This window comes from Prunus mume, linkage group LG3 (genome assembly GCF_029339155.1).
Source record: "Prunus mume cultivar Tortuosa linkage group LG3, ASM2933915v1, whole genome shotgun sequence".
Classification (NCBI taxonomy): Eukaryota; Viridiplantae; Streptophyta; class Magnoliopsida; order Rosales; family Rosaceae; genus Prunus; species Prunus mume.
This window is the reverse complement of record NC_142700.1, coordinates 2,214,376-2,228,990: the sequence shown is the minus strand read 5'-3', so window position 1 is coordinate 2,228,990 and position 14,615 is coordinate 2,214,376. Positions and strand designations below refer to the sequence as shown.

At 38.2% G+C, this 14,615-nt stretch overlaps 2 protein-coding genes across 2 annotated transcripts; one reads left to right on the top strand and one right to left on the bottom strand.

Moving 5' to 3' along the window:
• The first annotated feature begins 3,472 nt into the window (after positions 1-3,472).
• Positions 3,473-4,856, top strand: LOC103324672 (alpha/beta-Hydrolases superfamily protein). The gene has a single exon (XM_008226770.3). It carries the CDS (start codon positions 3,608-3,610, stop codon positions 4,574-4,576), a length of 969 nt encoding a protein of 322 aa, XP_008224992.1. The 5' UTR covers positions 3,473-3,607; the 3' UTR covers positions 4,577-4,856.
• Positions 4,857-5,050: 194 nt separating this feature from the next.
• EDA16 (SNF2 domain-containing protein / helicase domain-containing protein / zinc finger protein-like protein) lies at positions 5,051-13,980 on the bottom strand. The gene is made up of 12 exons (XM_008226769.3): positions 13,601-13,980; positions 13,038-13,110; positions 12,441-12,842; positions 11,063-12,285; positions 10,179-10,250; positions 9,503-9,580; positions 8,498-9,407; positions 7,957-8,087; positions 7,520-7,741; positions 6,546-7,163; positions 6,227-6,436; positions 5,051-5,598 (listed from the first exon to the last, which is right to left on the bottom strand). The coding sequence occupies exons 1-12, from the start codon at positions 13,733-13,735 to the stop codon at positions 5,494-5,496; spliced, it is 4,179 nt and encodes a 1,392-aa protein (XP_008224991.2). The 5' UTR covers positions 13,736-13,980; the 3' UTR covers positions 5,051-5,493.
• Between the last annotated feature and the right edge of the window lie 635 nt (positions 13,981-14,615).

The window sequence follows — 14,615 nt, the reverse complement described above, 5'->3', positions numbered from 1 at the left end:
TTGCCAGCAATATACACAAAGAAGGGGCACCAGCTTTTCTTAAATGAGAAACCCTTCATACTTTACGTGTAGCTCTTTTTTACCGACAATCATCACCAAGTCATCAAATGCATAAAGGCTCCAGCTTGCTGTGTCTTCTTTCTGTCTTTCTGACTCTGTTAGGTAAAGTAACAAGTGATATACATCAACGACCTGATCAAAGTTGAGATAAAGCGCACTAATTGCGGATAATAACCTACAGGTTTGAAATTAACTTTACAAATTAAAAAACTTGGTGTCAAATTTAACGCACTACAACCCACAAAGTGATATAGAGGATATTCTGCACTACAGAAACGTGTCCAGTATTTTACTTATAGTCTATTAAGTTGTCTAGATCTTCTGCACTAATTATTGATAATGCAAACAGGATTTCTTTCTACCTCCAATGACTATAGGAGAATGCAAACCTGTCGAGGCTACTAGTAGAGGCTACTAGTAGTAGTACTGTAGAAATGAATTATCTACACTCTAACAGACAACTAACGCAAGCCTATTCAACAAATCTCATAAGATAAGTAAACGCCTGTTCGCATTGCAACTAATAGAAAAAAACAACTACTAGACTATATTCTTGCTTATAATTTCACTCTCTCCTCTATACTACTTTAATTCTAGTACTCCTTTATTGGAAGCTATAATATATAAAAAAGTATAGGAGACTATCTACATATACTTATGTTAAATTCTTTAGGTAAAGAATTCATGATAATTAAATGAGACTTCTATAAGCACAAATGCCCGATGGATCGATCAAATACACTAAAGACTTAGAAAAAGTACATTACATGTTTCTAAAAGAATAAACAAAATAACAAGTGCTTAGGCCACTCATCTACTACAACAAGGCAACCAATATAATCGGTCAATTGCCCTTGTGTTACCTGCTTGTAGAGAAGGAACCATCCAATCTTATTGGTTGGAGGGAGAAAAGGCAAGCTCACGTGATTTACATGTAAACATATTTAGAATCTTTCTTAACCATAAAAAACTATGTCATCGAGCACCATGGGCAGTTAAAGTCTCTACAGAGGACTACCTATACCATTGTTCATCCAGAAGCTAGCTGAGTTGACTATATCTTAGAAGGGAGGAAAGGGTGCATTAGAATTTATAATAGCTAGCTTTTGCCCATATGATTTATCATTAGATGAATAATGTATACTATATCTTAAACATAAACTGTGTTTAATCTATTCATCTAAACTAGTGTTGCCCGCATGTGTTTCGGTTCACACTACAAAAAGCTTACACTTAATGGGGGTGTGGGAGACTTCGGTGCTCTTCTTTTTAGGGGAAAGGGCACATTACACTACAAAAAGCTTACACTTCATATCTGAGTATTATGGAGCACGAAAGGGCACAGTTATCATATGGGGTATACTTTGCATAAAGTTCTTCATTGACCAGATTGTGGATTCTGATAGGCCTCCCATTCGAGCGCATGTCATTCTTGCTTACATCAAATTCTTTTTCTAGGACATCTACATGAACCTATGAAAAAAGATTTACATTAAAGAAACAAGAGCATTACCTTTTCTAGTTGGTTGGTATTAGAGTTATCAACTGCATGATGATACAGGGATTTGATAAGAGATGGTTCTACTTAAGAAGATTGCTTTAAACTCCATGATCAACCTGGTGCCATGCAATCAAGTGACATCCAATTTACTGAAACATTAACTGTTGATGAGATGAACAAAATATGCAGATGTTATGTACATTAATGGATTAGTTGCACGCTATGTCACTTTCCTGTTGTCTCATCCGGCTCTTACTGTTGTTTTACCCCATTTCCATTGTAGCTTAAGAAGAAATTTTTGCATACGTAAGCCCTACTGCTATTAGTGAATCCCTTCTAGGTTCTTAATCAAAATGCCATCAGGGGCCTACTAGATTGTAGCTTCTAATAATTTTACCAGACCAGAGACCAGACAATATAATGGGAGAACTATCAAAGTTCTTTTGCAAAACCCGGTGCCACTTTCAAAAGCAAAATAGAATTGTCGAAATTCGGATTAGCCTGCCTAACATTGGCATCAATACTCAGATGTTAGGTACAAATGTAGCAGAGAAAATGCTTTAAAATTATTATTTCTAAGACCTAAAAGATGCAGAATCTATGGGAGACCTATCCCACTTCATATTATCCATAACAACTTCCATTTATTCATTTTCAGCCTTACCTTTTAGCATTCTAAGAATGTTCTCGTGGTCATAGTGCAGTAATTATTTTGTATTCTTATCGTTTCCCTTTTTCCCTTTTCAATACTAGCATTATTGCCTTAGTGCCAATCACTTTGAACTGTGTGCTTTTTCTTTAACTTGCTCCAATCACTTTGAACTGTGCTTTTTCTTTAACTTCCTTTATCGTTCTTCTTCTCTTTTCTTTTGTTTCTTTTTTCTTTTTCTAGGTAAGAGGTTGTCACATACTTACAATTTATATCCTTGCGGAATTGAGGCTGAATATTATATCCCAGTAAGTAGCCGTTTGGGGTCAATTCTCTTCCTTATTTGTTGAAGAATTTGTGCTCTCGGTGGGCGTTGGGCAGCGGGAGAGAATGATAGAGAACTAACTAGTACTGTATTTGACCAACAAAATGCTGTTGAGTGTAAGTGGTTCAGAAAGTAGTAGTTTTCCGATGCTACAGAGAGAAGAAACAAACCAAAGATGTTGGCCATCATCTTCATCTGAAAGCAAAACCTCTCCTCCTATCCTATTATAGGAAAAGCATAATAATAAACTAATGGTGCTGCATGCAATGCAAGTGTTGCACAAGCAGGCACAATGCAATCTGAGGTTCTGATCTGATCTACTTTCTTCTATTCATGGATGATGAATTTCAACCTAACAGGATGATAGAATATAGAAAAATGCCTTTCTTTTTGGTGCTTAATTCTTAATAGGGCAAAGGATAGTTTCTTTTTCTTTTTCCAAGTTGGATCTCTTCCCAACTACACTAATAAAAGCTAGTTGATAAACTTTCCCAAATGTATGTATGTATACAAATTCAATACACTAGCTAACAATTTTAGGCTACGGAAAGGAAAACTCTATCTATCTCTATGTATCTATCTAGCCATGCGGCGCAGAGGCCACAACCTATTAAGAAACATCCTCATGGGAGTGAGGATTGACATGCTCCTATGATCCTATCCTAACCAAACCAACCACTAACATTTGTTTTTAGTAAGGAGTAAGGACATCATCATAGTGTCTATACTATAGACTAAAGTGCAAACAAAAATAAAAATAAAGTAGTTTTGTTCTATTTTCTTTTAAATATTATAGTTCAAATAAAAATAACATTATTTATTATTTACAAGAAAGATTCTTCCAAAAAACAAAAAACAGAAAAAAGGAAAATAGTATAGTGATTAAAAAAAGAGAGCATCTGAGTGAGTCACAGACCTGGCTGAACCGAGTCAAACACACCTCGAATACATCAACATCAAGACAACAAAAAAGCCATCCTTCATCCATCTGGTCGAGTCATCAGCTTCTTCCAATTCTAAGTGAGAGCCGGCAAATCTTGAAGCACAGCAAACAAAACAACCACTTCCCAGAATGAAGGAAGAAGAAAGCCTCATGTCCACCCAAACCCAACTTCTGCACTACTGGGGCAACACCCCAGAGCAAGAATACTACAATCTCCAAGGCATCAAAGCCTCCAAATCCTTCTACACCTCGCCCAGGGGCCTCAAGCTCTTCACCCGGCAATGGCTGCCCCTCCTCTCCCCTCCACGTGGCCTCATCTTCATGGTCCACGGCTACGGCAACGACATCAGCTGGACCTTCCAAGCCACCCCAATTTTCCTCGCCCAACAGGGTTTCGCCTGCTTCGCTCTCGACCTCGAAGGCCACGGCCAATCCCACGGCCTCAGGGCCTTCGTCCCCGACGTCCATCTCGTGGTCCAAGACTGCCTCGCTTTCTTCACCCTGGTCAAGCAGCAAGAACCCCAATTTCTAAACGTCCCCTGTTTTCTCTACGGCGAGTCCATGGGCGGCGCCATTTGCCTTCTGATCCACTTCGCCGAGCCGGAAGCTTTTCAAGGTGCGATTTTGGTGGCACCCATGTGTAAAATTTCTGATAAGGTGAAACCCAGGTGGCCAATTCCTCAAATTCTGACGTTCGTGGCCAGATTCTTTCCCAGCTTGGCCATTGTGCCCACCGCGGACCTCATGTACAAGTCCGTGAAGGTGGAGGAGAAGAAGATCATAGCGAATATGAATCCGATGAGGTACAGAGGAAAGCCGAGATTGGGGACGGTAGTGGAGTTGCTCAAAGTGACGGAGTATGTGAGTCAGAGATTGGGCGATGTGAGTCTTCCGTTCATTGTGTTGCATGGAAGCGCAGATGTTGTGACTGATCCGAATGTGAGCAGAGCATTGTATGAAGAGGCCAAGAGTGAGGATAAGACGATCAAGATTTATGAAGGGATGATGCATTCCTTGCTGTTTGGGGAGACTGATCAAAATGTTGATATCGTTCGCGCTGATATTCTTTCTTGGTTGAATCATAGATGCCATGCCTGAGGAGGAGGAGCTGAATGACATCAAATTACTACCTTTTTTTTTCTTTTCAAAATGGTATAATCATATTTTTCAATTATCACATAGAGATTCAAATCAAAACTATTTTTGTGTTTTATTTTCAATTGTCACTATTGAAATTGTGTTTGATTGAAATGAAATTGTGTTTGTAGCATGTCCTGCCATGTCCTGATGACGAACATGGAGGCATTGAATTTGCATTGCATTGTATTATTTGCCGACTAGCACAACCACCATATGGTCTTGCAAGTTGCATTTGAAACCCTCGCGCGTTTTGACTAGTTTGCTTAATTATGTTTAGTCAGAGAGAGAGAGAGAGAGAGGTATTGCTCCCACCAAAATCAGCAAACCCAAGCACGTACATCATTAGTGATTAGTGACCATGAAACCAATTTGCTCAACATAAACCATGGATTAATCGTCGATATGAACCAACTGATCACGAGAAGAAGCAAATTTTCACAACCAAACATTTGTATTATGTATATCATAACTAACAAAAAGAAAATATTATAAAAAGAACAAAGGGAAATACCCTCTCATTTACAATTTAAAAACAAAAAGAAAAAACACGAGAATCTTCACTGGAACTTCACATCTTTAATTGCTTTAAACTTCCTACTCCACATCCTATACAATATCATGGAGAAAACGAGGGCAGGGAAAGAATAGAAATTTCTAGAGAACAAATTTTGGAAAAAAAATGATCATGTGATTCTATACAGACTATGAACATAATCTTCTTGTTGATAGAGCCCCATGCTACTCCTTTTAGATCTATGGTCAGATAATCTTCTTCAACTATCAATTATGCTGCTGCCAATGCCAAAAACAAACCTATTGACAATACCTTTTGTGTTAGCAAAACAAAATCTGCTCAACCTATAAAAACTCTCTAATCACATCATAAACAGGTATTTCAGATCCTCTACTGTCAGACGAGTCTGGCGACCACCAGTTTCATCCTCTCCAAACGCAGAGGCCACCATCTCTCTCTTCTTTTGCTGCGCAAAGGGATAATGCACAAATGTGGTTATCAGCCAAACAATATAATATATATTCCATAAGATAATGCAATGCATTCATCTCCTTCTCGATGTCTAGTCTCGCTAAACATGAGCCAAAGAAATATGTACTATCCAACAAAGAAATCAGCAAATATATACCATCCAACAATGAAAGTAAAAAATATGTAAACACTGCCCTACAGAACATTATGACCCAAAATGAGTATGTAAATATAGTTTTTTCTGTCCACCCAGCTTTCCTGAGACGAGCCAATTTTTCTATACCATGATGTACTAACAAACAGCAGGCATCCATGTATACATCATAGATACTCAGAAAAACATACTGAACTACAGTTTGTCAGGAATACATATTCCCCAACTAAAAAACACATGAAGATGAAAAGCCCTACTAGCCCAAGTTATTTCCTCTAATGCCAATGCAACCAACAAATGCTACCTAGTTCTTCCCCAGTCCATGACTCCATACGAAAAATGTACAAGTAGTACCTAAGGTCATTGGTCTAATACATTTGCGCTTCAGCTTATCCATGCTTGTACTGTAGTGGTTAGAAAAGCTAAACTACAAATAAAACAGAAAAAATAAAGAATGCAAGGAAAGTACCTGAAGGGCCAAAATACGATCTTCAACAGTATCTCTCACAGTCAACCGTAAAACTGTAACAGGACGAGTCTGCCCAATACGATGTGCTCTATCAATTGCTTGATCTTCTGTGGTAGGATTCCACCAAAGATCCAAAAGAAGAACATGACAAGCTGCAACCATGTTGAGACCAAGACTAGCTGCTTTCAAGGACATAATCATAACTGACACCTACAAGAAACCAGGTCAAACTTCAGAACTATCAAGTTAAAAGGAAAAAAACTAAAACTAAAAAATTTCTTTGAAACTTATATCAAGATATCCTATCATTTCCACAAACCTCCGGAAGGGTGTTAAAATCCTTGACAGCTTTATCTCTAGCAACAACTGACATTGTTCCATCGAGTCTTCTATACTCAATGGAAGAGGTTTTAAGGCATGCTTCAAGCAAGTCCAGCATCCTTGTCCACTGTGAAAAGACTATTGCTTTTTCTCTAACTACCTTATTTGAATTCTTAGAACACGTCACCACATCCAAGTTCTGTCTATTAGGAACATCCTCAAGTGGTTCAACCACACAAATATCAGAAGAATTTTCAGGACAGCCAGCATTTCTATCAACTTGGTCATCTAAGCAACTATTTCCAGAAATACAAGCCTGCGGTTTACACATTGCGCACAGAACCTCAAGAGCAGCCTTAATTTTTGAAGAATTATATGAGTGATCCTCATAGAAAGACTCTACAGCATCAAAAACTTCTGAACCAATGCTATCTGGATTAGGCTGGTCAGATAGAGAACTGTTCAAAGTGGCTTTTGAAAACACTGAAGAAACGTTTAGTCTAACTTTGCAATTTGTGTTGGGGCACTGGTTGTCATCGCCAGTAAGATGTTCAGAAATGCATTGGCTACAGAAGACATGACCACATTCGGAAACAACAGCATCTTCAGGTGGATCCTGAGAAAAAAATAAATCAAGGTGCCAAAAAAGAAAAGCCAGACAAATTTCTTAACAAGGACAACTTCCAAAGCGCTTAAAGCAAAGGGATATATCCAAAGAATGTCAAGGGATAAAGGCAATACAAATGCACCATAATTTGGACAGTTGGTCATGTGTGCAATTCTCACAAAAACTACATCCATAAAGGGCTATATCAATTATGCATATTAACAAGACAACCTCTGAAGAAGATAGAAAAAATGGATGCTACGCCACATGCCATCCACCCATTTCAGTAAACATAAAATCATTATGTATATACAATGAAAATTATCAAAAGAAAAAAAAAAAAAAAAGTTCAAGTGAACACTTACATTGCAGAGGCTGCATATTGCCAAAGAAGCTTCTAAACAATTCATAAGCAAAAGTTGTTTGTCACGGGGAAGTTTCTTTGCATTCTCAACTGAAGATCTCCATAAAGAATGTGAATCATACCGTCTAACAAGAAGAGGGTGATCACAAGCTTGTCGAAGACGCAAAAGCATTAACAAAATGTTAACATAATTTTGTTTGACAGTCCCAGCAGCTGCGTATTCCTGGACATAGCAAGCATATGTATTTGAGAACATGACCAAAGGCAACTAAACATGTATATCACAAACTTAAAAGAAACGTACTCTCAAAAACTAAAATCTAAAAAAAACTAAAAGGAGCTAAAAGTGTCCTTTCAAAGGGGGAAAAAGAACACAATGACAAAAATAAAGCAATTCCACTATCAAACCCCAAATTGGCTTTCCCAGTAAAAACATACCTCAAACTGTGCACGTGAATCAGCCTCTAGCCTGGAATAGAAATCTCGTTCTTCCTTTGAAAACTCCACCCTTTTCAATTCTATAAATTTAGGTGGTAAAGTAATAATAGGTTCACCATCAAGAAGTGTGCCTACAACGAACAATTGCCATCAGATGGTGATAAATCAATGTAGATCAATTGGATATTGACAGTAAAAATGCCAGTGGGAAGAAATTTACAGTTGAGAGCTCACAAATATTATAGAATGATTATAGTGATAAACATTTGTTTTTAATTTAAAAACAAGTTCTAAAACAAAATGCCTTTTATACTTCAATTCACTTCAGATCACAGAAGTTAAAGCTTATTAAATTGTAACCATCCTAGAAAATAAGCATGAATAATAAGTGATAGTTCACCATTGGCTAAAGTCAATGAGAATGACTAAAACACATACAACACTAATTTTCCAAAGGCACCAACAAAACTAGTAAATTAAGAATATCAAAATAAGCACCATTCAAAGATTCAAATAGCAGAAATATTATATTTTATCACACCTTTTGTGCGGCGTAACATAATTGTCTTCAAAACAGCTTGTAGTTTTCTGTACCCTTTTGCTGGATTCTTACTAATTGGGACCTTAATTGTAGAGCAAAATGACTTGTATACAGCATAAGGATCATATTTGAGAAATCTAAAGTAGCTATAAAGGTCATCAATCGCATTCTGGATAGGAGTCCCTGATAAGCACCACCTGCGTTTTGCACGCAGACCCCAACAGGCCCTAGCCACTTGAGTTCTGTGATTCTTAATACTCTGAGCCTCATCCAGGACAACCCTAAACCATCCAACCTTAGCAAGAGGGCGAGCAACAGACTCAAGCATTGCACTCTCTAATCCCTTTTTACCCTTTGAACATTTATTAGCAGAACCTTGAGGATATTTCCTTTTCTTACTGGATGAGAAACCCACATGTGGAATATCATTCTCTTCTGGCTTCACTTTCTCCTCATCATCTTCATCAACAAGAGGCTGCTTTGGGACCTCCATGCTGACAATTGAATATGTTGTGAGGACAACGTCAAACTTAGCCAGCTCACAAGGATCCTTCGTTCGGTTGCTTCCATGGTAAACTAGCACAGAGATATTAGCTTTTCCAGTTACCTTATTATGCAACTCCTCAGCCCACTGGCGGAGGACACTTGTAGGACAAACAACAAGTGTTCCAGCCGCTGGCCTTCCCTTTGTCTGTACCAAAGGTTTCATGCTCTTCTTTTGAATTCCATTTGGGATAACCTCACGGGCATCAGCATGTTGCTTCCGTCCAACAATCTCAGAAGGCATATCATCATCATTGTCCAAATCAAGAGTTTCCAGCTCGTGCTTTTTAACATCTTGACAAGCCCCATAAGAAGGAGGCCTTTCCTTAAGTATAAGTGCAATTGTCGATATTGTTTTTCCCAATCCCTGCAAAATGATGAGTATATAAACGCTTGAGAATATTTGGCACAAGTCCTGTCAGATGAAGTTGTGTTAGCTAATAAAAACTATATAGTACAGACCTGATCATCCGCAAGAATTCCTCCCGAACAGTGCAAACTAGCTGTCTCCTTTTGAACCATCCATGACAATGCAATTCTCTGTCCAGGATATGAGTTAAAACTTAAATGGGCCCCATTTAGTGCATTCACCGATACACAAATATACGCAAAGCAGTAGTCTAAAACAAAAAGGCACTGGTTCCAATTTTCAAATAGAGGGATAGTAGGCACAAGGAAGTAGACTCCTTGAAAGAGAAAATTCCAAAATAATCATGGTTCCATATAACCAGCCAGTTATGACTTTTAAAAAATCATGAACATTAAACAGACATGCCAAAACCCAAGTGCAAGCTGAGGAAACCCAACTTCTAATTTCAGGTAGAAGATTTTGATTCCACAACATGAACCGCTTGATAACCTGCCATTATTTTAGAAAACATGTACAACTCGATCTACATAAATAAGCTTTCTGCCTGTCTATTGGAACACAACCGGAAAACCATTTTTTAAACCTTGAAACAAGGAAATAACCACTCCAAAGTACTTGTATCTGAGTTTATTTTAGTTGATAATCACAATACCAAACTAAATACTTATCACACTAGATTCCCAGTGGACCCACCCAATTGCCATTTTTTGGGGGTTGAAAACAATATTTATCTACAATGAAAGTTAAAAAGAGGGTACAATTCAAAACCTGATGTCGTAAAAGAGGAACTGCTAAAAGTCCATCTGGTGGAATAGCTTCCGACTTCGGCTGTGAAAGGTCCTGCAGTGCATCACAAAATTTGTCCCACCAAGGTTTCAGATCTCAAGTTTTAGTAAAGCCCATAAGCGCTTTTACATTTTCTTACTAAAACAAGCACCAAAGAAATATGTCACCCAATAGAAATCTGGGTGGCATGATAGCATTTTGAAAAGAAGGAAAAAAAAAAAACCTTGCACCAAAATGTAACTAGTAGAATTCGAAGGGATGAACATATCTCGAACATACGCAGCAGAGAAGTTGAAATTTTTTTTTGAGAAGAAACGAAATTTATTAAACAAAAAGAACACGGAAGTGGATAAGGCAACCACAATCCGAAGAACAAAAACAACACAAAAAGAAACAAACAAACAAACAAACAACACCCTCCCCTCCCAAACTAACAGGGCGGAGCTGAACAACCACCCCCCAACACTCAGATAACCGCAGCTGCCATATCCCTCATAAAAGTGGAATAAGAGTAGTCTTTAAAAACTTTTGTAACAGAAGCCCACAAAGCTGCCCGGTACTTAACTCTATCCCACAGATCACTCACTCCCACTCCCTTATAGTCTTCAAAAATTCTCCTATTACGCTCCATCCAAATGTTCCAGAAAATAATAAATCCCAGATATATCCCAATCTCAACTAGGACAAAATATAAACAATGCGCCCAAGAAAGAGCATCCAATATGATACCATAAAAAATATGTTTAGCATATAAAAATAATGAAATAATAAAAACAATATTAATAAAGCTTTTCAGTATTTCATGCAGACAGCATATTTCCAAAAACCATTGAGAGGCAATAAAGTTCCAAACTAAAAGAGCTAACCTGCAATGCTACTCTCAAAATCAATTGCTCATCTCTTGCCTTGCATCTCATGCCTCCCACTCCTGTGTAATGATCACTAGGTGCCAATTGTGGTGAATTAACGAGGGTATTTCCAAGTGCTGGAAAGCGATTCAAGGGCGCATGGTAACTAGTATTGATAACCACTGGAGAGCGATTTGAGGGTGCAGGATGACTGATATTTTCAATGATGCGTACATCAAAGTCATCTTCTGCAGGAGACTTGTCAGAGAAGTTACTATGAATTGATTCAGGGCTGACTTTCGAAAGATGCATGCTCTTAGAATCTGCATGTTCGTCCTTAACGTAAGCCTGATTATTGCTTGAAGTGAATGGCTGAGCAACTGGCAAATAACGTTCCGAGGCATTTGAATTCATAGATGGACCATCAATGGGAGATGTAGAACTTCCATTCATATTATCTTGAAAATGACAAGCTCCTTTATATGAAACAATCATGTCTTCTTTATGATCCACTGGGTTACCAAGATTCTGAGTTGATATACCAAAACCAGAAAGCTTTGAGTGTTTGTCAAAAAAGTGATCATCAGCACTGAAAGAAGACTGTCTACTGACAGCTTCATCCATGGCTCGATAGGGATGGCACATAACACTACTAGGTGCAACTAACTCATCGATCATTTCATCCTTCACGCCAATGGGTTCCATTTTGCTTGATATATATGTCTGAGTATAACTCAGAGGCTTGATTGACGACTTGTTGTCAGCAGGAAAAGAGTCAGCATCGAATGAAGAATTTCCACTGATTGCTGGTAAACAATTATCATACCCAAAATTCCACTCCACATCTAAAACATCAATCATTGATGGCTGGAAAGAAGATTTACCAGTTATTCCCTCCTGACCATTTAAATTCATCTTACTACTTGAACATGAACTATCAGTTGGAAACTCCCCTGATTCATCCTTCACATTAGCCATCATTTCTTCATTACTCGGAAAATAATAACTAGTAGGACTATGATGCATTAAGGTATCAGCCAAAAACGTATTATCTAAGCTCATCCCACACAAAGCTGGGTAATGGTCACTGAAAACATCAGAATTTTGACAGAGAGTAGTTTCCATAGATGTGCAGGAATTATTTTCTGAAGGTCCTTGGGTTTCTCTGGTATTCTCCCCCAAATTGCCATAGGTTCTGTAACTTAGATCCATGTTCTCAATACCAAGGCATTGTGAAGCATCTGCAATCAATCATCAGAAGGCATAATTAGTGCTTCCACCTCAAATTTTAAAAACAATACAAAGTACACATGCAATGATCTATATTAAACCTTCAAACATAACAAAAATGTGATTCCTTGATCCAGTTTATAACCCAGATGAAAGATTAACATACATTCAGAATCAACTTTCCCTGCCATGTCAGCTTTCTGCTGCAGGACATTGGGATCTCCGTGGTCCAAAATGTGGTTAGCATGCCCTTCAGCAAAACTAGATGCCGTACTACATGTGGGCTGTGAAACTGCAACCCTCTCTGCAAAGCAAGCCTCATTGCCTGGAAACAAGGAATTCCAGTCTTTAAGACTTGTAGAGTAGGCATGCCCAGGAGAACCAGTGTGTGCTGATGGTTCCATCTCTTTGTAATCAAAACTCATTGCACGGTTCCCTGCAGATTCAAAAGAGCCGTCTGGAACCCCTGCCCCAGAATCTGAAGCTTCTAAGCTGTATGGAGTATGCCATGAGCCTGGACCCATTAAATCATTTTCAATTGGTGGTTCTTCTTTCAACGCTTGAAATCCTAACAAAATCACCAGTTAAACAAGCAATCAAATGGTAGTCAAATGTAGATGTTTGTAATATACCTTCCAGAATACCAGAACTTTATAGAAGACAACAATATCCTACTACAAAAGAACGCCAAGAAAAGCATTTCATAGATGGCAGAAACAAAGATACATTAAAAAAACTAAAAAGTCAGCACAAAATGATTTACCACTTTGGAGCTGAGCATCGGAAACTGCTTCAGCTTGCAATTGATTTTCCAAGGAATAATTCTGTGGACGACTCTGCAGTTGGTACTCCAAATGTCAGCTTTAAAAGAAAAATAAAGTGCTAACCATAAGGCTAGGGAGGCAATAATTTTAATAGAACAAAACATAGCAATGAAAAAGGAAGACGTCTGTAAGTTTCAGCCAGATGTAGCAATAAACAAAACAAGAAAGGCATGTGGAAATTTTTCTACAACATTTGACATGCCAATATACTCATAAACCCCTTTGGTGCTTCCAGTTACTATACCATACTACCCCTTCTGCTAGTAATTAAAGAGACAAAAAATTGATCATTCTTATCAACACCGCCATGATTTTTCACGAATAACCAGCTGAAATTAAGTGTTTCCACTAGAATTGCATTTAAGTGTTTCCAAGCTCAAACTTAAGGTTGCACAAGAACTCCAAAAAGCACACGAGATTTGCACCGCCCACTGTGCAACGAAGCATCCCAAAAATTGCAAAGAAGTTAAACCCTTTCCCAAGACAAGAGTGCGGAAATTACCGGGGATTCTTCAGCGATAAGGCCTAAGAGCGTGTCTACATCCATCGACATACCCTCATCGTCGAGATCCACGCCGGCGAATCCATAGGCGGCCGGTAACTGATTCCAATTCGAGCTGTCCTCCGCCTGCAACATACTGACACCCTAATCCTAGCTTCTCGACTCTTGAACCTCTTTGAAAACCCTAAGTAGACTCAGTCCGATTATGCTCCGAATTTAGAAACAAAAGCTTGGATCCGGGCAATTGCAATCGCATTCTCAGCGAAACGACCAAGAAATTCTAAGGAACTTGAGCGCGGAGAGAGAGAGGGAGGGGGTTTTGGATCGTTATCAATGTGAAGGCTTCTGAGAAAGTTCTCGCGATGCGACTTTTCTTTTATAACTTTTTCTTCTTCTTTTTTTCTTTTCTCTTTTGTCGTCCTCAAAGCCGCGGATCGTGAAGAATGTGGTGGCGCAGGTTTACATTGGGTATGGGTTTTTGGGGGGTGCGTAGGTTAAGGACTCGTTCTAATTTTCTGGTTGGTGGTTTTTGGGGTTTTTGCTTTCGTTTTCCTACTCGGATCGGACTAGGAATTCCGAAATGGGTTTGGAGATTTGATTTCATTATTGCGGACCATGGCCTTAGATTCGACTGCCACGCAACCACTCACGCTTGCGGATTGTCATGCTCATGCGTAATATCGCCTAATTTTTTTTTTTTTTTAAATTTTATAGGACACCTAACTTAAGTTTTCAAAAATAGCAAATATTGCAAATGTTATTATTTAATTATGAAAATGGAATGAGAAGCCCTATTTTTTCTCATCAACCCCATAGAGGAAACTATCTACATTTTAAATTTTTATTATATTTTTCTCAATATATTATAAAATAATTAAATAAATTATCGAACTACATAATTATGAATATAAGCACAATAACACAATCTAAATTCTTAATTACAAAACTAAGGATTCCCTTGATAACGGAGGAATTTGAAAGAAATGATTTGAATTTGACTACAGGGCTAAATTTA

What these genes read in the sequence shown, in the direction of transcription:
- LOC103324672 (XM_008226770.3), top strand. Translation starts at nt 3,608, where the DNA reads ATGAAGGAAGAAGAAAGCCTCATGTCCACCCAAACCCAACTTCTGCAC.
- EDA16 (XM_008226769.3), bottom strand. Translation starts at nt 13,735, where the DNA reads ATGTTGCAGGCGGAGGACAGCTCGAATTGGAATCAGTTACCGGCCGCC. An exon ending in GAATTCTTGCGGATGATCAG is followed by an intron (nt 9,408 to 9,502) that starts GTCTGTACTATA and finishes ATCATTTTGCAG; the next exon opens with GGATTGGGAAAAACAATATC. An exon ending in ATCGTATTTTGGCCCTTCAG is followed by an intron (nt 5,599 to 6,226) that starts GTACTTTCCTTG and finishes CCCTTTGCGCAG; the next exon opens with CAAAAGAAGAGAGAGATGGT.